The sequence below is a fragment of the Alternaria postmessia genome (genome assembly GCF_024291825.1).
Source record: "Alternaria postmessia strain BMP 2775 chromosome Unknown scaffold_17, whole genome shotgun sequence".
Taxonomy (NCBI): domain Eukaryota; kingdom Fungi; phylum Ascomycota; class Dothideomycetes; order Pleosporales; family Pleosporaceae; genus Alternaria; species Alternaria postmessia.
This window is the reverse complement of record NW_026260090.1, coordinates 387,377-413,386: the sequence shown is the minus strand read 5'-3', so window position 1 is coordinate 413,386 and position 26,010 is coordinate 387,377. Positions and strand designations below refer to the sequence as shown.

The 26,010-nt window shown below is 51.1% G+C and overlaps 7 protein-coding genes across 7 annotated transcripts; 5 read left to right on the top strand and 2 right to left on the bottom strand.

The window, feature by feature from the left end:
* Positions 1 to 1,392: 1,392 nt before the first annotated feature.
* J4E82_003924 (uncharacterized protein) lies at positions 1,393 to 3,169 on the top strand (the record flags this gene model as incomplete). Its single annotated transcript, XM_051730207.1, has 3 exons — positions 1,393 to 1,550; positions 1,602 to 1,708; positions 1,773 to 3,169. 3 exons carry the CDS (start codon positions 1,393 to 1,395, stop codon positions 3,167 to 3,169), a joined length of 1,662 nt encoding a protein of 553 aa, XP_051590175.1.
* Positions 3,170 to 10,422: 7,253 nt separating this feature from the next.
* J4E82_003923 (uncharacterized protein) lies at positions 10,423 to 11,244 on the bottom strand (the record flags this gene model as incomplete). The annotated part of the gene is made up of 2 exons (XM_051730206.1): positions 10,423 to 10,969; positions 11,024 to 11,244. 2 exons carry the CDS (start codon positions 11,242 to 11,244, stop codon positions 10,423 to 10,425), a joined length of 768 nt encoding a protein of 255 aa, XP_051590174.1.
* A 1,403-nt stretch (positions 11,245 to 12,647) lies between these two features.
* On the top strand, positions 12,648 to 13,929 carry J4E82_003922 (uncharacterized protein; the record flags this gene model as incomplete). Its single annotated transcript, XM_051730205.1, has 4 exons — positions 12,648 to 12,817; positions 12,871 to 12,895; positions 12,945 to 13,197; positions 13,247 to 13,929. 4 exons carry the CDS (start codon positions 12,648 to 12,650, stop codon positions 13,927 to 13,929), a joined length of 1,131 nt encoding a protein of 376 aa, XP_051590173.1.
* Positions 13,930 to 14,361: 432 nt separating this feature from the next.
* Positions 14,362 to 17,026, top strand: J4E82_003921 (uncharacterized protein; the record flags this gene model as incomplete). Its single annotated transcript, XM_051730204.1, has 5 exons — positions 14,362 to 15,093; positions 15,142 to 15,420; positions 15,470 to 15,585; positions 15,632 to 16,414; positions 16,471 to 17,026. 5 exons carry the CDS (start codon positions 14,362 to 14,364, stop codon positions 17,024 to 17,026), a joined length of 2,466 nt encoding a protein of 821 aa, XP_051590172.1.
* Positions 17,027 to 17,165: 139 nt separating this feature from the next.
* Positions 17,166 to 17,818, bottom strand: J4E82_003920 (uncharacterized protein; the record flags this gene model as incomplete). Its single annotated transcript, XM_051730203.1, has 2 exons — positions 17,166 to 17,722; positions 17,776 to 17,818. 2 exons carry the CDS (start codon positions 17,816 to 17,818, stop codon positions 17,166 to 17,168), a joined length of 600 nt encoding a protein of 199 aa, XP_051590171.1.
* Positions 17,819 to 18,083: 265 nt separating this feature from the next.
* Positions 18,084 to 20,591, top strand: J4E82_003919 (uncharacterized protein; the record flags this gene model as incomplete). Its single annotated transcript, XM_051730202.1, has 1 exon — positions 18,084 to 20,591. One exon carries the CDS (start codon positions 18,084 to 18,086, stop codon positions 20,589 to 20,591), a length of 2,508 nt encoding a protein of 835 aa, XP_051590170.1.
* Positions 20,592 to 23,379: 2,788 nt separating this feature from the next.
* On the top strand, positions 23,380 to 25,973 carry J4E82_003918 (uncharacterized protein; the record flags this gene model as incomplete). The annotated part of the gene is made up of 3 exons (XM_051730201.1): positions 23,380 to 23,665; positions 23,717 to 24,418; positions 24,466 to 25,973. 3 exons carry the CDS (start codon positions 23,380 to 23,382, stop codon positions 25,971 to 25,973), a joined length of 2,496 nt encoding a protein of 831 aa, XP_051590169.1.
* Between the last annotated feature and the right edge of the window lie 37 nt (positions 25,974 to 26,010).

The following is a 26,010-nucleotide window of genomic DNA, read 5'->3' as shown; positions in this document are numbered from 1 at the left end:
GGATACCAACACGAACAACGTTGCAGGGCCGAATGCTCATGAGTTGCGGTACGTCCTAGGCAACGGACCTTGTATGTCTGGCTTCGAAGCTTGTCTTTTGCGACACAATGATATCCATATGGTGCACTTCACGTAGTGAAGACGAAAACTGAAGTTGCGATCATGTAATACCGAATGGTGGTGAAGGTTCGTCCGGCACTGGGAATTTAGCGCGAAGGATAGTTCCTCTACTCCGGAATCCGGATACCTAACTAAAGCTGCTAGACTGATGTCTAGTATGACAGTGGGTCGCGCCATGGTTGCATAAGCCTAAGATTTGATGTACCCACCAGAAGACCCGCAACAGATAATCCTCCAAGCGACGTCCAAGCCCCCGGAATCCTCTCTGGATGAAAGTGTTACGTTTTTAAATCTCTGCGGTGCCAAAGCTGAAGATAAGAGTATCAGGTGCAGTGATAACGACGCAGGCCTGATCGTACTGTACGCCCAAGGTGAAAATTTTCTAAGCGACCTGCAATGTCTCGTTCTACTGTGCATGCTTCTTCACGGCAGACGCAGTCTTGGTTTGGTAGTTTTGTCAGCTTGTCCTGTGGATATACAAAATCCACAGCTCAATGAAGCACGAACCGCCATCCCCACGATCCCCGGATTTTGCAGTAAATCGTCTGTCTCCATCCACCTCGTGGTGAACTCCATAGCTACCCAGACCCATTTCGCAAACCATCGGCGGGTATTTTGTGCGCTAAGACTTCTAGTCGTATTTCCAGAAGCTTGTCTAAGCTCTGGGCGTGCCTGAATTGAGCCTCATCCCTACGATTTGCGGCTTTTGTCGGCTCAGTTCCAAAAACCCTCACTCCGTACACCGGCCCGCCCCCATTTAACTCTCCAAACACCAAAAGATGAACAGTGCCCATGGCGCACGGGAGTAAAACCGAAGGAATGCGCGACGTGCAGGGCGAACGTCATCAGGCAAGTTAAGCACTGTGTTGCAACCACCACAGCACAAGAGGCGATTTTCCCCGCCTTTTCACGCGGTAGTTTGCCATTACCTAACGATAATTGGTTCCCCAGACTCCCCACTGCTCATGGTTCTGACAAGGGTCTGGGCTGATCGTCCCATACCATGGACAAGACTTGGCCACCGAGCCAGCAGCAGTCCACGGGTACCACATCGGAACCATTCCAAACGTGGAGTATACCTCGTCGTGCGCCGGGCCATACACCACATTTGAAAAATCTGCTATCATAGCCGACGCATCCTTCACCCGTCTTTGACATTGCTCTCTATATAACCGGCTGACATCCCCGTGTTGGGATCAGCAAGATTGGTACCGGCACAAACCAAGTCTCCATCATCTCGCAATTTACCTGGGCATCATGCCGAACCACCACATGGCTGACGAAAAGCCTGAGGCTGTGCCGTATGGCTACGAGGAGAATCAAGTTGGCTTCGAGGAGCCATTCGTCCACGGCGCTGCTACTGTTGGAGGTGAGACTGGACGAGGAGGAGATACACACCGTGGTTTGAAGAGTCGACACATCCAGTTCCTGTAAGTCCGTATTCTTTGACGTCGCTAAACCGCATGCTGACACTCCACCAGCGCGCTAGGCGGTGCTATCGGAACTGGCCTGTTCATCGGATCTGGATCTATTCTTGCTCTAGTCGGTCCTGCTCCACTCTTCATGGCCTATCTCAGTATGATGCTTGGTAGGTTGTGCCTGTACGAAATGCATGTGAGAAATCCACTAACTTCGTGTCTTCACTTCTGCAGTCGTCTACAATGTCATGAACAACTTGGCCGAAATCGTTACCCTGCTTCCGATGCGTGGTATTACCATCCCGTATTTCATTAAGCGATTTGTAGACCCTAGTCTAGCATTTGCCGCCGGATGGAACTACTGGTATGCATATGCCATTCTCGTTGCTGCCGAAGCCACAGCTGGAGCCATCCTTCTGGAGTATTGGGAGACGCCTGTTCACAACGCTGTCTGGATCACCATCTTTCTTGTGGTGGTTTTGTTCCTTAACATTGTCGCAGTCGAGGTTTTCGGAGAAGCAGAGTTCTGGTTTGCCTCCATCAAGTTCATCACCATTATAGGCCTGGTAATTCTGGGCTTTGTTATCATGTTAGGTGGTAGTCCTAATGATCAAGGCCGACTTGGATTCAGATATTGGAACAACCCGGGTGCTTTCAAACCATATATAGTGGAAGGGAATTCCGGTCGTTTCCTGGCATACTGGACTGCTTTCGTTCGCGCTGGTTTTGCCTTCATCACATCGCCTGAACTGATTGCACTTGCTGCAGGAGAGACCATCGCCCCTCGCCGTAACATCCCCAAGGCTGCTGGCCGCTTTGTTTACCGTCTGGCCATCTTCTACGGTTTGGGAAGCTTCATCATCGGAGTCATCGTTCCATCAGATGATGACCGTCTCCTCAGCGGTAGCTCCAACGCTTCGGCCTCACCCTTCGTTATTGGTATCCAACGAGCAGGCATCCAGGGCCTGAACCACGTTGTTAACGCGGCTGTCTTGACATCAGCCTGGTCTGCCGGAAACGCTTTCCTGTTCTCTGGATCCCGTGTTTTGTACGGTATGGCTCTCAACGGAGAAGCGCCAAAGGTCTTCGGCAGGACAAGCAAGAAAGGAGTGCCATACGTGGCTGTCCTGGCTACTTGGGCCATAGGTCTTCTTGCTTATCTTAACGTCTCCAATACTGGTGCGCAAGTCTTCCTGTGGTTCTCAAACATCTCCACAATCTCCGGTTTCATCGCCTGGATTGTTGTTATGATCACCTATATCCGCTTCCGCAAGGCCTTGATATTCAACAACTTGCTCGAGTCGCTTCCTTACCGTACGCCATTCCAGCCATATCTCACATACTTTATCCTTGGTGTTGTCTCGCTCCTAACCCTCACGAACGGATTCCAAGTCTTTGTGCCAGCCAACTGGTCTGTATCCGATTTCTTGGCCGCCTATATCACTATCCCCATTTTCTTCGTTCTTTACGCCGGCCACAAGATCTACTTCAGAACCGCCTTCGCGATCAAGGTTGAGAACATTGATGTTACGACTGGTGTGCGGGAGATGAATGAGCTGTGCAAGGACGATATCTCTGGTGCGCCTGTACCGAAGAACGTCTGGCAGAAGATCTGGTACTGGATTGCATAGAGTAGCACCAGGCGAGGATGTACAGCGTTTCCAGCGTGTGTGTTTCTGAGCCTTTTCTTCCATTCATTAGATACCAATCGTCAACAAGATTGTTATGACCATCGGACCGGGCTATCCTTTCCCATCAAAACGTAATTTGTCTATGACTGGAAAGATCAGATTATGGTCCGAGAAAAGTAGACCAACAACACAAGAGACCTGAAGGGATTCCAGTATCAATTAGAAGGCGATGCACATGATATAGCAGGATCTTTGCAACAGGAAGCAGATCTGGCAACACTCCCACCATGCGACGTTCCTCGTCCGTAACGCTAACATCGAAGAACTAAGAGTTCAAAATGCACTACAAAAGACTGACTAAAGATTTGGGGACATTCAGTAAAGTCCTAAAAAGACCTGCAGTAGTTATACAAAGGGACTCGTACATCGTAAGTGGATTGGCCGTATACCATCTTGTTTGTATGAGGCAAGTTGACTTACTCAAAGTTGTGATTTCTATCTTGATTCTTGAAATCTCCTCTATACACTCTCTCCGGCTAGAATCTTACTTCCGCCTTACACGATACTGTAAAGTTACCTTGAAAGAGGGAACTATGATCACTTACCCTCGCGTTTGCTATCAATGCTACATACATGCGACTCAACTGTCTTGTCAACTTTACCATGCGCCTATAGCTGCACCCATCTAGCATCGGGGTAGATGCTTAAAGCTCGTGCTCCCACGACTGTAGGCTACCACTTTGCCTGTATCAAATAATTTGTAGAGCATGATTTTGTGAGACCATAAGCCAGGTTATGAAGTCGTACTCATCGAAACTGCCAGAGGAATTGTAACCTAGAATAGAACTCAAGTTGAACCCGCGGCGGATGTCGCACGCGAAGGTTCCAATCGCCCCACCGAACCTCCTTCGTAAGCGTGAGATGTTCTACACAAAGATCGTCGACTAACTCTTCCAAGATCCTCTAGCTCGGGCGGCGTAGATCTGTTAGTGTTACGGATTCCCGGCACCACCAGTGCTCAACGTCCCAAGGGTTCAAACGAGGTGTTTAGCGGCCCGCTTCACGCGGCTATGCCCTGTGTAATCGAAAGCTCGTGGTGTAGCGTGCACGTTCTAGCTTCCAACAGATTTCGCTTCCTGTGTCACAATCACTACTTGAATCCACCGTCGCGATGCCACATCCATCTTCGGCAACGTACGATAGGCAGCCGTATCGAAATAGCAGAACCATTTATGACATCATGAAAAGAGGGGCAAGCTGTGTCGTGGGGTACAATTGATCTAGGTGAGTAGAGAATGTATTGCATCCAGAAGTCTCCAGGACCTTTGCAGGAAGCATAGCGTTACAATACGGGAGTCGGTTGTATCGCATATTTGTGTGATTGTAGAGACAAGGGCCCAGCGCCAATTCAACAACAGATTGGTTCGTCACCATTGTGGCTCACCAGCACTCCTGTGCACTTCGAAAAATCTCTGAATGTGTATGCAGTATTTTTTCCATCTGCTGTACGACACTTTCGAGTGTTCTACGCTGTAGATGCCCATCTGGATCGCCCGCCTACGACACAGCAACGGACGGACAAACAGTGCCGTGAGAACAAGTAATCTCAACGGTATGGAGGCTCGACGAATGCATCTAGACCGCAAGCGCTTTTGCGTTCGCCGAAGATCCAATACAGTCGCGTGGGTATAAGCGTAGGGCTCGTTATAGCGTATAGTGAGGTCGGCGTGATTGGTAGGTAGGACTGTCGAGGTCGAGGATGACGGGCTAGGACCTAGATAGTAGCAAGAAGCAGTGCCCGTTTCGCGTGTAGTATAGCTTGCAAGAGAGTTGTCCGCTTGGTGTTGAGGTTCACCATCGTTTCCATTCTCTCGTAGCTGCTTGTAAATGAGTTGAAGATCTCATCAGCCCATGCCTGAGAAGAGACGGGATGAGCCTTCACAGCCTCGTAGAGCACGCTTAGTGTCTAATACGGGTTGTTGCAAGACCATGAAACCCGATATATAGAGGTCGTGAAAGCATGAGCGTCGATACTAGTTTACGGTCATTAGGTCATAACAGAGACGGCGGTGAGCTGCGAAAGTTGTAGGCTCGTAAGGAGCTCTCGTCGTGTCTTCTGTGAGCAACAAGGGGCTGATCAGACTGCCCGAACGCCCCATAATAGGTAGCCCTGACTAGCTTTTGGGGGCCGCAAGCGCCGGAGATTTGCACATACCCCAAGCCCCACCTCCACCATCGCATCTAGGCTAGGATCGACTGTCTCGCTAGCTTGAGTACGATACTCATGATACCACTCAACCTAATTGTCACTTTCGATCATGAAGGTTCCGAGACCACGCCCTCTAGCCTGGCTTTACCAATAAGCGAATATACCACTACCTTCGTCAGCGACTCTCTCTATATTTCGCCCCTACAGCTCGAACGGATCCTATTCGATCGACCAAAGCGCATGGTCGCCCGTGGCGAGCGGGAACAGGCGTAGAGTATCTGTGCCACCCCTGTGTTCATTTTAGATATCACGCCTTAGAATCCTTCGACAAGCCCGTTGGTGGTGACGTAGCGGACCAATATTCAGGCCCATCAAGCGAGATTTGAGGCTGAAACAGCACACAACATAAGGTTTGGAGAAATAGATATGAAGATGAGAATATTTTCTTGCCTATCGGCAGACTTTTGTGAAAAATTTGAAACAATTGCTCTTGTCAACACCAATAAGTACATGCCCTCCTGCAAATCGTGACCCAGTAGACCGAAGGTTCAGGCGAAATCCTAAGTAAACAAACTCGCTATCGCTTGCCGATACGACTGCTATCATCGCCAGCGTATCCACACCCCTGTCAGCGGTTCCAAATGTTTGTTCACCGGTGAGCGTATGACTCGCAGTGCGGGCTGGTAGACAGGGCAAAAACCCATTCTCTGAAGATGGTCGAGTCTACAGAAGAGTTGGTAGCTTCCCCCTGTCGCAAGTGGGAATCAAGGAGAAGTGTGTGAGGCGCTCTGATGACTCGATGGCGTGGCTTGAGACCGACTGCTAGTCGGTATAGGGTGCTGTTGAGCGCTGGTCGCGGGCGCGTGGTTCACAATTGAAGCGACTCTATTGGCTTCTTTCAAATGTCGTTGTATATATTCCCATTTAGCCCAGTACTCTGGATTATTTAGCAAAGCTAGACAATAGCCTTAGTATAAACATCCATATCGTATCATGGGCCGAGATCTACTTACCTTGTCTCTGGCGGCCTCCATCTGTGATCAAGCGATCGTTCGGCTGTATTTTCGAGCTCATCTTTTCCAGGTGGGCGGACTGCTGCAGTATCGCAGGTAATGCATATAGAAGTTCAAAACTGAAGAGCAGAGAGAGAGAGAGAGAGAGAGAGAGAGAGAGAGAGAGAGAGAGAGAGAGCTGGATTTTGATTGAGAAACTCACAAAATATATGGTCCTAGAACTGGCGGTATCTAGTCGAACATACGAGCGGTGAGAACCTGAGCTGGCATTTTGAAGTGCGCATTCGGGTGCACATTCCCGTCCATGGAGTAGCCATATACGAACACGGTGGCTATGCTCAGGATACCAGGCTACGCGGTTGTAGTCTTCTGTACACTCGTTCCATACTTCCTGTGCCTTTCAAGCCTGTGAAAACTGGCGGGAAAAGGTCCAGATTGTTAAAACCTCAATGACTCTATCTTTCAGTCAACGTAACAATTTCAGGTTGTTCGAACTTTCCGCCGGTCAAGCTGTAGAGACCGATCGCCCCGTATTGTTTCGACTTGGCAGAGGGCCCCTGCTCGAAGCGCTACTTAAGCTTCGTAGGCTATTTTCTTCCAGGGCGTCAGACGAGCATCGATCTGACGTGGAAGTCCTTCGGCACACAAACTGAAGTAGGTAACGACAGGATGGCTTGACGTAAAAGTAGATATATCATCAGAGTACCGCACAAATCCTGGCTCCGGAAAGGCCCTGGAATATAATGTATCGTCAGATGCGCGCGAGGGACACTTAGCTGACGGCTCAAGTGGTAAAGGCAACGCCACAGCGATCGATGTTGGTCTAGTGCGTGACGTCCCGGTCAAAAATTGGTCCATGCTTGCGTTCAGTTGCCTCGTTGCCTGCTGACAGACAAATGAATCGAAAACTCTTGCGAAGAACTCGCCATGCATAGCTTCGTGCGGTACTTTCGTCTTTCTAGGACGAACCACAATATGGCAAGACTTCCAAGGACGCAGCAGCGTCTGTTGGGAGCCTTAGTCTACACTGTCCTCGGCACTCAGATTGCTTTGCAAGTCTTCGAGGTAGCAAGCCCTGGTTGGGTTTGCGTGGGTTTGGGCTGTTGAGAACCGTCATTCAACAACAAGGTTACTAGCACAGCGCATATCCTGTCTCCATCAGCTGGTCATTCGATCAAAGCAAGTGAGACCTACTTACGTCCCAAGAATGGTGATGAATTGCTGATTTTGGAACAGAGTACCGCAGACTGTGATTGCTAACGCAATAGCGATTACTCCGACAACGCTAGATGCGCTTCCGGATGTAAAGTACAACGTCGTCACCGCCACATACATCAGTAACGAAGCGGCAACGTTACCGATCGACAGCAATACGACTTCTAGTTTGCGATTGCTAAAGCTGTAATAGCCATATTTGTCTGGTTGTCCCATTAACCCAGTGAAGGGTGCCTTGAGCCATGCCGGGAGGTTCGGTATCAACAGCAAAAACTTATCACGGAATACGCTGCTCATCGTACTTGGGGCTTCTCGATTCATGACCTGAATCAAGTCGGCTGCATGGGTTTCCGGATCATGTAAAGAACCCCAGACTGTCGTGTCATGCCCTATAAGAGCAATGTTTCCCCCGATAAATTCCTGGATGAGATGAACTTCCTTTGGGTCATAACCCTTTTGAGCAAGACAGTCAAACCGGATGAGTGCTTCTTCTTCTCAAAGTCAATATATGTTGAACGTGAGTTCTTTGGACATTACATACCATACTCTCTCATCTCTGACTTCAGAGTCTCATATACCGCTTTTTGAGTGTCATATTCCCCTGCTCCGTAGGCCTCTGCTTTGAGGCGAGTAAAGTCTCCCGAGAAGAGTTGTTTGTTAGGGTCGCTGTCGTGAGCATTCGCATGTTCAAGCTCCTCCAGTTTCCTCTCCAATTCTATCAACTCATGCTGGCGATAAAGCAGAAGACGGATTGCTAACGCGGAAAATCTTCTCAGGTGCAGATATCTACTACACTGCGAGAGAAAGGTGGCGAGCTCAGGATACCCCTCGAAGTTTACTTTCTGGTGGTTGACAGGGTTGCTCGGGGCCTGCTGTGCCGAGAATAGATGTGGGTGTGCCAGGTTTGTTGCCATTGGTCCAAGGAATTGTGCAAAGTCGGCACGACGTCGATAACAACAGCTAAGGCTCAAGCGCAGAGAAATTGAGTAAAAGTGAGGGTGAACTCAGCCAAGGGGTGGTATATTGCTTCGCAATAGCGAAAGAGAAAGGGCTGGAGACGGTACCAAGGAGAGTCGAATTGGGCTCCTGAGAGCTTGGGTGCTGCAGAAGATCTAGAAGGTCTGTCTCCCAAGGTTGTGTTGACTGAGCTTGCTTAGGTGATGAGGCTCTCCAGTGTCATTTAATGCAGAGCTGGATCATCGTCCGGTAAGACTATATACCCACATGGCCATCGAGAAGCAACCGCATCACATGCAGCGATGGTTGTCGAAGATGTACCGAGTTGGCCACCTGAGAGAGGGTGTAGGCGAGAGACACTGTTGCCGTGATACCGAACAGTCGAAATCCAGTCTTCTACTGAGCCGCAAAAGAGGTGTGGTGCTTGATTCGCGCTTACTGTGAAGCTATCTCTGGCTGGTGCAATGAAAGAGTATTTGTTGATTCGACGGTCGCCGCTTGAGTGCGGGGGCAGACGCCCATATAGCTGCAGTCGAAGCTTCAGGGGTGGTGGAACTGCAAAGCCACTGGTGTAGTACCTACACCACCGATATCGAGAAGGAATCTGTACAACCACAACATTAATCGGAACCCGAAGAAAATAAGAGGCACGGTGTATACACTCGACGCTTGTTGAGATCAGAAGCGCCGGGGAGATTCATAGATGCTTTACAACTGACCAGCGCATCTAGCCTACAAGGCTAATGGATGGCTGCGATAGGTAGCCGGAGCTTCTGTGCGATTCCCTATAGATAAACAGAATGTCTTTCGCCAGCTTCAAATGCAGAGATGACTCGATCTGCATCGTTAGGGGACATGGTGAGTACAGAAACAGCTATCGCTCACCAGTTACTCATCGTCAATGCTGAGAATATGAGGTTGCAAGCGCCGTTCGAGCTAACAATGGGGAGTTCGATCTGGTATCACCGCAACATGGCCGCACGCCACTGGTGGGTATTCTCGTAAACATGTAAGCATCTGCTAGATCGTAGCGGCTGTCTTCTCAATATACAGCATCTAACATGTGCAGAACGAACAACATCCATCGAATGTGAAGAAACGAAGTCGTAAGTGAGTTGCGGGAGAAGATGTTTGAGTCTATGTACCCTTGAGCAGTTGCACTAGCACTCAACGCTGGGCGATTCGCTAAAATGGAGCTAGAAAGCGGATGTTCATTCGGGCTACCGATCATCTCAGCTTGTATGCACGCCTCTGAAATCGGGCAATCGACCAGCATGATCCCCGAACCACAGTGGTCAAGGTTTACTGAGACATGCACAAACGGGAAAATCGTATTTGCATCAACTCCTGCATATCTGTCTTTTCTTGGAAAGAGAAATCCACAGCCTCCACCACGATTTGATTCAATGTAGTTCACATGCAATATAGCGATGAAACGCAATCACGTTCATCAAGTTCGTTGACAGAAGGTTAACGTCGATCAAAAGAATGGTTATCAAACCTGTCGCGAGCAGTCGTCCTGGATAATAATATAATAGTAATACTTTACATCGATTTCGGCTCACGCCAGGAGCCCACTGTGCTTTCTCGTCGTGACTGTCATCTCAAAATCACGTGTATATCTCCCTCTTGGATTCCAACTCGGGTATCAGACCGATGTCACTGGGGACCATTCACGTCGAAGCCCCGGCTACTCAGCGCTTAATACCAGGACTGAGCCTGGGGGGTATCATTATCCTTTCTGTTTCTCTTACTCTTCGGCTTGAACCCAGCACACGCTCGGTGCCATGTTCAGTCGCCGCATAGAACGAGTGCGTTTGGTATCATTCTGGAGCTTCAACAAGCAGAGGATTAGCCGTTCAATAGTCTCCTCGTCCCCTGCCACCTCTGCCCCTTCCTCTTCCACGCTTCTTGCGGTCCCAGTTGCCCCTGAAACCGCGGCCACCTTGATGACCGTTCCTCTCGTCACGCTCACGGTCCTCCTCCTCTCTTCTCATCATCTCTCGTTCGCGCTCTATTCGCTCGGCCTCGAGCTCCTCGGGGCTCTTTTCCACACGGACCTCAGGCTTCTTGAGGTCGGCAGGAAACCTCGGGTGTGCACCGTACTTGCAGTTCTTGCCCTCGGGACAGAAGCCGCAGAGGTAGAAGGGACAAAGCTTCTCCTTCTTGTTGTGTTTGAGCGCGCAGTATGGCCCAAGCGGACAGAAGCCTCTATCGTAGTGTGGGCATGAGGGGCGCTTGGCCTCGGGGTCGATGTGTAGGTAGAGACAGTCGTCTCCGTTGGAGCACGTCTGTGTCCGGGCGTAGTAGGAGCACTCGGGCATTCGTCGTAGGTTGTACTCGTGAAGGAACTCGCATGTTTCGCCTTTCTTGCATAGGCCACGCAACCAATGCTTGCATACTAGACTGAGCCGTGTTAGCTTAAGAGGTGGTGTATGCTTTACCACTAGATTCACGTACTTGTTGTAGGATGAAGAGACATTGTGTTTGTTTGGGCACCTATTGCCATCCGGGCAGTGACCCTGGAGGTATGCCTTGCATACCGGGCGGTCAGGACTAAGGCCAAAGCGATATTCGCGTCGCAGAAACTCGCTGAATTTGAACGTGTATTGTGGTTGCTGGCTTTCTACGGGTTTCGGTTCGGGTGCTGGCGTTGGGGCGGAATTCATAACCTCGGTCATCGTGGCGCGTTGTAGACGAATACGCTTCAGCCGTCTTATAGAAGTGAGCGCTACACGATGTGTATAGAGAGTAAACTTGTGGCTTTACGGTGTTGATGTGACGTCGCAAACGCTAGAAGATGCGCAGCATCACTGCCAAGATCCAAGGACGCGAGTTCACGTGGACGCTAAGAGAAGGTGCGGACTCCCAAGGTTCTTTGTTCGACACGGCGATCACCGTCTACTCCCGTATCCACAACTGCACCTTGCCAAAAACGTCTTACATGGCGGCTCCATCCCGCTTGATTTTGACTTACCCTGATCTACCCACTGCATTTGCATTTCCAACGTGCCGTCGAACCGATCTTTACAGCTGATGCAACCCTGGAACCCCACGCATGGAGACGCTCTTCCATGTTTGCTTCACTATTCACGGCCCGTCGATACGCTTTGCAACATGTGAGCGTCTTCATCGACGTGTTCGCAATCAGCCATGATCGTTTCCAGGTTTTCATCCCATGCGGGGTTGGTTTTGCATTCGGTCACCACTCCTGCAACATGGTGTCTGATGCTTCTTGGCTACTACCTAGGTATCTTTCTAGCCGATTTCGCGATGCCTTCTCCCCACAATGTCCGGAGGAACGTTCCTGGCCGTGTAATTAGCAGTCAGTATCCTACCTGTCACTCTGCAACCCACTGAGAAGCTATTTCGGCTCAGCACTGATGTTGCTTTGACAATCATCATCGCGTTACCATAATCTTGCATTGAGGTAGAGTCGAACCACTTCGGGTGGATTCGAGCAGTTTGCTCTTGAAGCACTAGGGTCCACATTACGACGCCGGAATATTCAGGAAATTGCGGCTTCGTTCGCATCCCAGGCCTGCCTCCCACGATCAATGATGCTTGGTGGCATAACCTTAGTGTGAATCCGAAGCTCATCAGTTGCCAAACTGGGCTTCACCGTCTAGTCTGTAGTAGAGCCGCTATAGCAAGTCACGCATAGGAGCCTTCGTTCGTTCTAGGATGGCTGCGCGGTCCTTTGGCCTTGAGGCGATCATCAAACACATTGCATCACCGATGGCTTCTGGCGCCACTATTGATAGCCTTCCATTTATATTTACATACAAGCAGGATGTGTTCCAGAATTATTCTCGACTACCTGAAGCCATTCATTCGCTTTCCTTCCTCAATCATCTTCCAAGTCGCACAGATAATCGGTACATATTGCTCCTGCCATTGTATTACATGCACACCTATCCGATCCTCATTACCAAGGCCATACCTCAAGCCCTAACACGACAAAGAGCTTCCGATATCCGTTCAGCCTTCACCCTTTACGATCCGGCTGCCGGCCTTTACCTGCAGGGTGTTCTGACGTGCAGGAAGCTAGCCACAGCTAAGCCATAGCTTACGACGACCGAAAATGAGCCGAGACTACTTCAACCCGCCTGGTCACGACACCACCTTTTCCACACCGCTGCAAGCTATGTATTGGAACGGAGTTTACTATCCTAACTGGCGCATCTATCGCGATCAGCCACCTGTATCGCTGAACTACGATGTCATTTCGCATGTCTTCTACGCCTTTGCCTGGTACGCTAATCACTGGAGGTGGTTACTAAATACATGGACTAACATGGTAATAGGGTAAAAGACGATGGAACTGTATATGTAGGTACATCAGGTGCATCGAAGCTTCCCTAACTGACTCGCTCTACAGCTCAGTGATGAATGGGCGGATGCTCAAATCGATGTCCCAGGCACTGACGACATTCCTGCAACAAAAGGATGTCTTAACTCTTTCGCCATGTTGAAGCGAAAGTACACCCGACTACGGGTTGTGTTATCTGTTGGCGGCGGTGGAAAAGGCAGTGAGCCTTTCGCGGGTGTTGCTAGAGACCCTGCCTGCCGTGAGCGTTTTGCTCAGACATCATTGGCATTAGTACAACAATTTGGTATTGATGGCATCGACAGTCAGTATATTGATCCAGAATGGCAATACTTTTACTGAACAGGCAACAGTCGACTGGGAACACCCTGCAGATGCCAGCCAAGGCAGGGATTACATCGCTCTTCTGGCCACACTCCGTCAGTACTTGCCGGCGCCCCAATACACCCTCTCCTCAGCACTTCCAGCAGGCGAATGGGCCCTTCAGCATATCAACCTGGCGCACGCTTCGCATTATCTGGACATGATCAACCTCATGGCTTATGACTACAGCGGGCCTTGGGTGAAAAAGTGTGGTCATCAAGCTCAACTATTCACACCACACATTCCGCACAGTCCCGAAGCCGCAATATCCTGCCACTCAGCTGTCTCCTACATGATGCAGCAAGGTGTCCCAAGACACAAGATCGTCATGGGGGTGCCAGCATACGGCCGAAGTTTCACCGGAACCCGTGGTATAGGTCACTCGTTCTCCGGGCAAGCAGGAGAGGAGGGCACCTTCGAGTACCGAGACTTGCCCCGTCCGGGTGCGGACGAGCACGTAGACGAGCAGCTGGGCGCAGCCTACTGTATTGGTGGTGACGGAGGGCTAGTCACATACGATACCCCGCAAACTGTCAGAATGAAGGCCAACTATGTGCGACAAAACGGACTAGGTGGACTCTTCTATTGGACCGGTACAGGCGACGCAAGCTCGCTCACTCAGAAGGATCGCAGTCTGGTGTATAATGGCTTCCTAGGTCTGTTCCCGCAATAGAAGCTACGTGGCTGTAACTTGAGATTATGTAGCATCCAAACATATTGATGCGTCCTGTTGTGTCTGAAAGCTGCTGTTTGTGCTCCGTGTGTGTTCGATGGTGATGTTGCCCTACGCAAGAGCTACTCTAGCGCGACGAGCTTGGACCCTCAGACCCTTGATTGAGGGCTGGGGTGCGTGGGATGTTGTCTAGTTGAAGCATGAAGAAGATCGCAGAATTGCCGATAACACCACGTCGCACATACTGCTTCCCGAAGAATACGAGACGTGTCTCTCTTCGCCTTGTACCCTGAACGTGCCTTGCCCGCCGCTGCAACGATTGCAACCGTGTACCGCGGGCGCATGCGATTGATGCGGACTCCCGCCGAACCATATGCCTGCACCTTCCACCTCGCTGGAATCTAGTACGCCGTCCCAAGGTCAATCACAGGCATGGATCCGGCGCTGACGCTCAATGCAGCTGACTACGATCCCATCGACCATCTCAACGCCCTCTTCTCCCACCCCGCCACGCTCTCCTCCGTCTCTGCCACCTCCGACGCCCTTCGCAACTACCAGGATGACCTTGACGAAGACATTGCCGGCGTTGTCGCCTCCCAGTCTAGCTCAGACGCCGACAGCGTCCAGCGTATACAGGTTGCAAAGGCAGAGCTGGCTGATCTCTTCAAGAAGATTGAGAGCGTCCGGGAGCGGGCCATGCAGACAGAACAGACCATCACCGAGATGACTGCAGACATAAAGCGTTTGGATAGCACAAAGAAGAACCTGACGCTCTCTATGACGGCGTTGAAGCGACTCCAGATGTTGACGACGGCCTACGAACAATTACGGAGTCTTAGCAAGTCGCGACAGTACAGGGAATGCGCACAACTGTTGCAGGCTGTGATACAACTTGTGGCACACTTCAAGAGTTATCGCTCTATAGACCAAATTGCAACCTTGAGTCGCAATGTGGCGGACGTACAGGGCGAATTGCTGGAGCAGGTCTGCGAGGATTTCGAGGTGACATTCGCCAAGGGGGAAACGGCGTCACGAAAGGCCATGCTCGCGGAAGCCTGTCTGGTTATCGATGCGCTCGGAGAACATGCCCGCACCAGGCTCATCAACTGGTATTGCAACACGCAGCTGCGCGAGTATCGCCAGGTCTTCCGGGGCAACGATGAAGTGAGCCACCCATGTTCGCTCATGGTGATAGCACGCTAATGGTACCAGGCTGGATCATTAGACAATATTGGACGAAGATACAGCTGGTTCAACCGGATGATGAAGACATACGACGTCGAACATGCCTCCATCTTCCCGGCCTATTGGCGGGTGAATGAGATGCTGGCCAACTCGTTCTGCGAAGGAACCCGTGAAGACTTCAAGTCCATATTACAAAGGTCTGTGCGGAGAGGCGATGGGCAGAGTTTGGATGTCGAACTGCTTCTCTCGTGCTTGCAGGAGACACTTGACTTTGAACACAGTTTAGAAAGGCGGTTCGCTAATGAGGTTTGTGAAGACAGGCTATCGTATCGAACTACATGCTTACTCTGTGCAGTCTCGCTCTTCAATGGACACAGTAGCCTCCAAGGACGACCGGTCGCATGGCTTTAGTCAGGCCATCTCCGAGGCTTTTGAACCCTACATGAGCCTCTGGGTCGAATCTCAAGACAAGTATGTTACACACACTTACCTGGTCATCGCGAGACTGACTTTATAGGCAACTCGCCAATCTCATACCAAAGTACCGGCAACAACCCCTCCGAAACCCAGAGGAGGATTTCTCCCCTCAAGCTGTGATACCCTCATCGACAGAGCTGTTCCAATTCTATCGTTTGACATTGGCACAGTGCGCTAAGCTTTCGACTGGAACGAGGTTACAGGAGCTATCCATGACCTTTGCCAAGTACCTGGATCAGTACGGGCAACAGGTGCTCTACTATTTTCTTAGCGAGAAAGCAGGAGCTCAAGGACCTTCCGTCGAAGACGCTGTCCTCATTCTCAACACTGCAGATTATTGCTATATGACCTGCAACCAACTGGAGGAGAAGATCAGAGGCCGCATAGACGAGGACTTTAAGGAAAAGGTTGATTTGCAGAGTCAGGCTGATGCCTTCATGGGTATCGCTAGTGCCACAGTCCGAATGCTCGTTCGAAAAGTCGAGATGGCGTGCGAACCTAGCTGGAGGGAGATGCGAAATACACCTTGGGCAAAGCTCGAGAGTGTTGGCGACCAAAGTAGTTATGTGGCTGAACTTTTGCGTAACGTAAAGGAAAGATCTGGAGAGATCCTGAAGCATCTCCACAAGCAGCAGTATGCGCGAGCTTTCAGCGACAACCTTGTCGATCTTATGGCTTCCACGTACATTGCGAACATAATGCAGTGCAAGCCAATCTCCGAAGTTGGAGCGGAGCAAATGCTGCTGGATTCCTACGTGCTGAAGAAGGGTTTCACGGAGCTCCCTACCCTCAATGAGGAGCCTGGTACAGCGCCACCGGCAAGGTATGTTACTCAAGTCAGTTCCGAGTTGCGCCCACACACTACTAACTATGCCAAAGCTTCATCAAACGCGTAAATCAGTCCATGTCCAAGATCGACCCTCTTCTCAAAACGTTGCAAGTTCGTCCTTCGCCGCCAGAAGCCCTCGTGCAAGCCTACCTTATCCATATTGCCGACAAATCCGACACCAACTTCCGCAAGATTCTTGATCTCAAGGGCATCCGCAAGGCTGAGCAAACTCAGCTTCTCGACCTCTTCTCTGCCTTCCGTGCATCGCCCAACCACGAAAACCTCGTGCAGAACTCGCCCTTCCTTACGCCACTGCAGATCCAGGCTGCAGGTAGCGTTGGAAGTACGGCAGGAAGCGTCATGGGCACGATGGGAACACCGAGTCTTGGTGGGGGCAGGTTCGACGCAGCAGGCTTGGGTAACATGCTCGTCAATGCCGCAAGGGATGGTGTTGATCGATTCGGTAGTCCTGCGCCGGGTCAGCAGCAGGCCGGAGGTGCGGATGGAGGCGCGAACCTGGAGAGTAATTTGAAGAATATTGGCAAGTTCTTCAGGAGGGATGTGGGAGGGTTCAGAGGATTTGGACGGAGTGAGGACGGACGATAGACGAAGTTGAGAGTGATATGCGCCATTACAGTCGGGCAGAACATTGAAGCAGCAATAGATTTACATCAAACGCTCATGATCTTAACACGATCAGGGTATCATAATTCATGTTCCGCATCCGGTCCCCGAGTCGGCAACTTCAAGAGGAAACGAACAAACCATCATCACTTTGCTCTTCCTCCCTCTCCGGATCCCTCATGTAAACATCATCACGTCCAATCAGCCCGTCCCCGTCACTTATCACCATGGCCTCTCTTCGTCTCCTCCTCACCTCATCCTGAGAGCCACCGCCCATTCTAGGCTGGACGACATCCCACCTGAACCCATGGTTTGGCAACAAAGAATCGTCTCTCCAGACACCCATATCGCCTAACAGATTGAACGCCAACTGCGCGCGATGCAACACCTCTCCATCTGCACAGTACAGATCCTTAATGAGCAGGTCTTTGGCGGATTTGGAAGCGTAGAATCGCGTGCAGAGGATCTTTGTAGCGGAGGCGCGGATATCGTTGTTGTGGCTTGTCGCCAGTGTCAAGAGAGAACTTGTCTTGATGGCATCTTCTTGGTGGGTGGGCGGGCCGGAGGGGATGGTACGCCGTTGTTGCGGGATGTTCTGTGGGTTTCGGATCTCGGTGAGGGTGCACATGTTTTGGAGGCCGTGGGAGACTTGCTGGACGGCTATGAATGTGAAGACGCCTGGAAGATGGGTTAGTGGGGCTGGGTTGGTCGATGGTGAGAGGGGTCTGTACCGAGGCCGAGCCAGAGCCAGTGGTCGGGGATGCTGGATGCCATATCGAGGTGTGTTTGGTCATGGTGTGAGGCATATGGCAACGAGGCTTGGAGACATGCTGCGGTCGTGAATGCACTTGCGCCGTGACGGCCGTCGCGCGTGAAAGTGGGGAGCGGGCTGCAGGGATGTGGCGCTAGACAGGGGCCATCCATGCCGAAATCTTGGTCTGGGAAATAATTTCAAGCCGACCATCTCGTGTCGCCCACGAGCTCTCTCAGCGCCGAACACCCTACTCACAGGTCTCCGGGCCTCGACATAGTCACAGACATGCCGCCCTCACAGCTGAAGCGGCTAAAGGCCTCGCTCCGCGAACAAGGCATCACCGGCCCGCAAAAGTCGAAGAAGCAGAAGAAGTCGCAATCCAAGAACGCCGACCACCACGAACGGAAAGCCTCTGCGCTCGCCTCAATTCGCGAATCTTTCAATCCTTTCGAGTTCAAGCACCTTGCGCGCCCCCACAAGCATGAGTATGTCTCTGCGCAGGCCGAGAATGCTCCCAAGAAGATCCTCGGTAGACCCGGCGTCACCAAGAGCGCAGGCGAGGAGGCACGTAGGAAGTCGCTGCTTCCAGAGATGCATCGCAAGAACAAGGTCGGAGGTATCCTCGATAGGCGGATAGGTGAAGATGACCCGACAATGAGTCTGGAGGACCGTGAGATGGCGCGCTTTGAGAGGGAACAACAGCGCAAGAGGGGCGGGAATGTGTTTGACCTTGAGGATGATGCTGACGAGGTTGAGCTCACCCACGGTGGACAGTCTCTCCGTTTTGACGATGAGATTGGAGAGGAAGACTATGATGCGGCAAGCATTGCTGGGTCAAGTGACGGCGAAGATGGCTTCCTGAAGAAGAAGAGGCGGAGAGACGATGAGGATGGCGATGTGGATGGCGACGCGGCTGCGGATCAGCCAGAGAGGAAGAAAAGCAAGGCAGAGGTCATGAAGGAGGTTGTGGCCAAGTCGAAGCAGCATAAATACGAGCGTCAAGCACAGAAAGAGGACGACGATGAGCTACGAGACGAGCTTGATAAGGACCTCAATGACGTGTTGGCCGCTCTACGAGGACACATCAACAAGAAGCCCGAGCCTGAGAAGCCCAAGGACCCTCAGGTCAACGAATTTGGCATGAACGCCGACCGCGCTGCACTTCTAGCTGGAGCTACACAGCAAGACAAGGACAGAGAGTACGATACACGTGTGCGCCAACTGATGCAAGATTCGCGAGCGAAGCCGACAGAACGAACAAAGACGGAAGAAGAGAAGGCTAGAGAAGAGGCAGATCGCTTGAAGGAACTTGAGCAGAAGCGCATGAAGAGAATGCACGGAGAGCCTGTCAGCGATGACGAAGAACCACGCAAAAACGGTATCGAGGAGCTTGATGAAGACGAAGATGACGACAGCCTGCCAGATGATGCTGCCGAGTTCGGACTAAAAGCGCCAGGCCAACTGAGACCCGACGGCGTTGAAGACGAGGACGACTTCATCATGGACGATGACCTTGTTGCTACCGACTCAGAAGCCGATATGTCCGACGATGAGTCTGATGCTGGCTCTGCAATCGACGACACAATGGCCATGGACGAGGAGGACGCAGACTTCTTGAAGCACGTCATGCCGGAGCGGAAAGAGCAACCCAAGGCTGTTAACGGCGTCCTCACTCTCGGTGTTGAGCCTTCGTCCAAGTTGGCGTTTACTTACAAATGTCCGCGGACTCATGAGGAGTTACTGAGTGTCTTCAAGGATGTTACCCCCAACGATACCTCCACCGTCATCCAGAGGATACGTGCGCTCTATCATGCTGGACTGCATTCGGACAACAAGAACAAGCTTGCCGACTTCGCTTGTGCGCTCATTGATCATGTCTCCTACCTATCAAACCAGACGCCAGCTGTGTCCCTGGCTGTGATTGAAGCGATCATCCGTCATATCCATTCCATGTCGCGGTCATACCCGGTTCAGATTGCTACCAAATTCCGAGAACATTTGAAGCAGCTTCAGGTTTCGAACGACCCAACACCAGGTGATCTGGCTCTACTTTCTGCTATTGGATCCATCTTCCCCACTTCTGATCACTTCCACCAGGTCGTCACTCCCGCCGTCACCCTCATGGCTCGCTGGATGGGACTTACCTCGCCTGCTTCTACTACAGATGTTGCAACAGGTGCTTTCGTTGGTGCGCTATGTCTGCAATACCAAAGACTATCGAAGCGATACATTCCTGAGTTTGTACGCTACACTGGACTTGCCCTCAAATCAGAGCACGCCACGCCCGCTCTCCTGGCAGCGCACAGCAAGAACGTCATCACTGCCGCCGAACTCTGGAGTGCCTCATCCGCGTTCATCGAGATCTTCAGCCCGCTACTTGCACCCCTCAAGTCCGCAAACCAGACGTCTACCTACCAGAACCTCCGTGCCCGGATATCCCTTGCACGCTCCAAACGGCGACCCCTTCTCCTACACCATCACCGTCCCCTACCCATCAAATCCAGTATTCCCAAATTCGAAGAATCCTTCGATCCCAACCGCCACTATGACCCTGATAAGGAGCGCTCAGAGGCCAAGAAGCTGCAGAAGGAGTACAAGCGCGAGAGGAAAGGTGCACTCAGGGAGTTGCGCAAGGACGCCAACTTCATTGCGAGAGAGACGCTCAAGGAGAAGAAGGAGAAGGACAAAGCTTACGAGACCAAGTACCGGAGGCTTGTGGCAGAGATCCAGGGTGAAGAGGGCAGGGAGAAGAATGCCTATGATCGGGCGAAGAAGGCTAGGAAGAGGGGTTAGATGTGAAAGTGACTTTCAGCGAGTGGGTACTGCTGAGTGTCGCGCATTGGTACTGGCGTTGTTGAATGGATCGTTTCGTAACGAAGACAGCAGCATTGATGCATCAATCATTTGCTGCCACTTCGTGATGTTGACGTATATCAGTCGACTACAAAATTCTTTTTCTTGGCATCATTTTTGAGCATTCGATCAAATACTTGGTGATTGTCGCCGTGATGTTCATATACCCCTAGTACCTTGATTGTGACGAATTCTATGGTTGATCGTAACCCAGGGCTCACCTTGACCCCTACGCACCACTTTCTCATCAAGTAGAACCTATACTTGCCTCATCTTATAAACGTTGTCTGCTCACAGCTCCCGTTGGCCTTGAAGCAAACTCCCTCACACACCACCAGTCCTCTACTATTCACTACCTACCGATCACTGTTTACCAAATCAAGATCGGGATTATGATTGGTGACTTCACATATCCCAGAAACGCGGCGACACGTGAAGCAATATACGCTCCCATACATATCCACACGATGCAAGATCTGATGCTGATTACTACAGTATACTTTGCAACCAACGCGAGTCATTGAGTCTTAGCCTGCTGACTGAGGAGTATGCTGCATTTAAATCGAAGGGAAAAGTTCGACTCTTCTAGAGCAACGAGCTCGTTGGAAAATCAGGTATATAAGTTTAACAATCCAGACTTTACCTCTTACTTCTCGAGACATCTGCATGCCGTTCCACTTGCAAAGACCGAAACACTTCCTTGTTTTATCAACAACAGCAATAGAAGAAACTAAGAACGCTGAGATCGTAAGTCTTCTACTGTGCTGCGGTCTACAACAGCATACGATTAGGAAATGTAGTTAACTAATAACAATGCATTTTTTTGTTAAGGATCATCGGTCCAGAAATGGCATATTCCTGTTTCGCTCTATTGCAGTAGGCGAAAAATAGATCTCGGTGCTGTTTACTCGGCCAACCCTTGCAGAAAATTGCTGGGAGCGATCCTTTTTGATAGACGTTGTACATAGTAGACCCATGTAGGAGCGGGTCTCAAGCGGGCACGTCTACACGCGTTATAACATTGTAGCGTTCGCCTAGATTGGACGGACGGATTGATCCGACTCGACTCAGCACTGGATACTCTTGGTGGAGGTATCGTGTCGTGCAAATCTTTAAGGTGGGCAACCGTGTGGATGCGAATACGTAGGACTGAGGGTCAGCCAAGAGGGGAAGTCGGGGAGTGATGACGCCGAACGCGCGAGACTAGCTTGATGTAGTTGCAGCACTTCTGTGGAAAGCAACCTATCCGTATCAACGGAAGGATTGAGCCTCAACCAGAGCAACAAAGCTAGCCGCCCGCTCTTGAAATCCAGACACAAAGTATCGTGAAAACCCATTCAATGGTGCTTAGTTGGCGTGTAGAATTGACAATGGCGGTATGCACCTCTTGTAACTTCCTTTCCTAAAAGGACGAGGACCCCACGTTGAATGGCGCCTGCTCGCTTAGTAAAGACCAGTTTTCCCCACGTGCGGCTGCCATCCTGCAAAGAACCTTAATTGAACCCACAAACTTCTCCTACGCAGCGGATCTAGTATCGGATCTATCACGGGCGCTTTGTGGTGTTCAGAAACGGTTGCCCTGGATTGGATGCAAGTTCCCGTCGAATCCAAGTGCCGTCTCAACGTATCCGCACAGCCGGCTTTCCCCAGAGCATGACGTCAGAACTGACTTTTCGACATCACGAATGCGCTCAACAAAGACCTCCCGAGTTTAGAAAATCCCGCCTCTTTTGATTGGAGGACACTACGTGCAAAGATATTGACGCACGTAATGTAAAGAGGCGTCGAGCTGGCTGCTGTGCTCAGCAGTATTGCAAACAGCAGAACGTCAAATGAGGTTGTAATCACGAATGCTCTAGAAGGATCCGTTTGTGCCAATTATGCCACAGCTCAACCATTCACCAAGCTCACTTGGCGTGCTCGCACACCGAAGTCGACATCTTTGCTCCCGAGCACGCAATTCAGGCCATACCTTTTTTATTGGGCACTAGGGCGAACCGTGAGCGACCATCACATCCTTCGCGCGCCATCCCTGTCGCCGCACCCGCATACCCTTGCAAGCTCGACCCATCTGCCATCAGATTGAAGCCGGTACCGCGGCGAAAAGCGTCACAGTCGCTTGAACTTCGTTAGATCTGATCGGCATATCAGGGCAGCATTATGTCACTTGTCAGAACCCTCCACCCGGGCGTTGCTTGGAAATACTCCCTACCTACCTCGAGCCCTCTACCGTAGCAGTGGCCTTATTGCCTCGACATCTCCCCAACTGCGCGTCGACCAGTAGCCTACATCGGATCCCTTCAAAACCAATTCCGATCCAGTAACGGAAGCAATCACGCAATTTTCCGCCAGGTCAAGCAATTCGGAGGCGTCTTGAAGGCTTCGGTCCTTCCCACATCCAGTACACTCAAGCTTCCCAAGCTATCTCGACTTCGAAGCTCACAGGGCCGATCCTGCAGCCCAGACCGGCATTGCGACACTGCTATTCGCTCTGGAGAGACCGCGTGCGTTTCGCTCCAAGCCATCAATTGCTTGTGCTGTGCTTGTGAACGCCTCCCAGCCCGTTGGTCCTCATAGATAAACTTTCAGACGCCTGGCAACTCTTGTCCTTGCTTCTGAAGCTTATTCGGCCTTGTCAAACTTGGTACTGGATTTCAAGCACGTGGCCCTCCAAGTGCTGAACCAGTGCATTTTTGTTCGAACGCGTTGAAGAACTCCTACCCCAACGATGGCTTCTACAGCCAATAAAGTCGGCCACAGCCTGGCAAAGGTCTTAGGCATCGACCTGCACTACCGGAACGAAACTGGCTCAGAGCGCGTAACACGAGGCGAAAGTGTTTTCACCATCGACTCCGCAGATACATATGTTGAGGATGAACCTACTGCGAAAGAATGGATTCAAGACACTCTTCCCAGTGGACCCGAGTTCAGAGAATATTGCTACAGCTTGTTTCCGTTCCTTCATTGGATAGGTCGCTACAACGTACAATGGTTAATAGGTGACCTTGTCGCTGGTATGTCAAGCTATAGTTTGATTGTTTTGTATAGCTACTAACTTTCGCCAGGTATCACCGTGGGTGCTGTTGTCGTTCCCCAAGGTATGGCCTACGCAAAGCTTGCTGAGCTTCCTGTCGAATTCGGATTGTACTCTTCGTTCATGGGCGTACTCATCTACTGGTTCTTCGCTACCTCCAAAGACATCACCATTGGACCCGTCGCAGTTCTATCCACAGTCACTGGCGGTGTTGTGCTGTCAGCGGAAGAGAAATTAGCCGGTCAGGGTATCTCACGAGACATGATCGCATCCTCGTTGGCCATCATCGCCGGATCAATCGTTCTCTTCTTGGGTCTTGTCCGCATGGGCTGGATTGTGGATCTCATCTCGTTGCCTGCAATCTCAGCGTTCATGACTGGTTCTGCGCTCAGTATCGCTGCTGGACAGTTTCCAACCATGATGGGTATCACAGGTTTCTCGACTAGGGATCCCACATACAAAGTGGTGATCAACTCGCTCAAGTACCTTGGACGAACTAACCTTAACGCATCATTCGGCTTGACTTGCCTCTTCCTTCTCTATGCGATCCGTTTCACATGCGGCCAGCTCGCAAAGCGATTCCCTACCCGTGCGAAGCTGTTCTTCTTCATCAACACTCTGCGAACGGTGTTTGTTATTTTGCTGTACATTCTGTTCAGTTACCTAGCAAACCGAGAGCACAAAGCCAACGGAACTAAGCCAATTATTACCACTCTTGGAACTGTTCCGCGAGGTAAGATGCTTCTTAATCTTGATCAGATCCATTACTTACAACTTCAGGATTCCAACACGCTCGCGTACCCAAGGTCACAATTCCCATAATCAAGTCGTTCGCCACCGAATTACCGTCTACTGTCATCGTCCTCCTCATCGAGCACATCTCCATTGCCAAGTCGTTCGGACGAGTGAACAACTACGTCATCAACCCATCGCAAGAGCTCGTGGCCATCGGCGTGTCCAACTGCTTGGGACCCTTCTTAGGAGCATACCCCGCAACTGGTTCTTTCTCTCGCACTGCCATCAAGTCTAAGGCTGGAGTCCGCACGCCTTTCGCAGGTGTCATTACGGCCATCGTAGTGCTTCTCGCTATCTACGCACTTCCGGCTATGTTTTGGTACATTCCCAACGCGGCACTATCGGCAGTCATTATCCACGCAGTGCTTGACTTGATCACACCACCAAACACCGTGTACCAATTCTGGAGGATCTCACCACTTGAGGTCATCATATTCTTCATTGGTGTTCTGGTTACAGTCTTTTCCAGCATCGAAAATGGTATTTACGTTACAGTGTCCGTATCGGCAGGCATGTTCGCTTTCCGTCTGTTCAAAGCCAAGGGTCGTTTTATGGGCAGAGCCAAGATTCACTCCGTTATCGGCGACCATCTGTTGGACCCGCATGAGGAAGACAAAATGCCATCGCCCGGTTTCAAGCAGAAGCCAGCAGAGGGAGAGCACTCCATCCGTGAAGTCTTCTTGCCTATTGATCACAAGGATGGATCCAATCCAAGCATCCAGCTGGAGGATCCTTACCCAGGTATCTTCATCTACCGATTTAGCGAAGGCTTCAATTATCCAAACGCAAACCACTACCTCGACCAACTCACCGACATCATATTTGCAAAGACGCGTCGTACAAACCAAGCGACGTACAACAGACCCGGCGACCGCCCATGGAACGACCCTGGCCCTCGTGGAAAGGAGGCCCAAGCACAAGACGATCGGCCTACGCTGAAAGCCATCATCCTCGATTTCTCATCTGTCAACAACGTCGATCTTACTTCAATCCAGAACCTGATTGATGTAAGGAATCAGCTTGACAAGTATGCGGCTCCAGACACAGTTGATTGGCATTTCTGCAACATCAACAACCGGTGGACCAAGCGCTCTCTTGCTGCAGCGGGTTTCGGTTACTACACTCCTGAGACGCCTGACAGCGGCATAACGCACCGCTGGAAACCCATCTTCAGTGTTGCCGAGATCGGCGGTTCAGACTCGGCTGCTGCGCAAGCAGAAGCACGCGAGAACCTCCTCGCTCAACGCGCACTATCGCAAGTACGAAGTCACGATATCGAGGCAGCACATCCAGAATCGGGTGACAGTTCGGAGACCGGTAGCATAACAAAGCAGTTGGAACACAGCAAGGCGTACGGACATGTGGAGGCTGGTGATGCTAGGCAGAGGGGCCGGATAGCGGTTGTTCAAGGGCTGAACAGGCCGCTGTTCCATGTCGACGTAACGGCTGCGCTCAACAGCGCGTTGGCTAATGCGCAGAGAAAGAGTCACTAGATAATTTTGTGGTCTTTCGGTAGTGGTAATGCGGCTT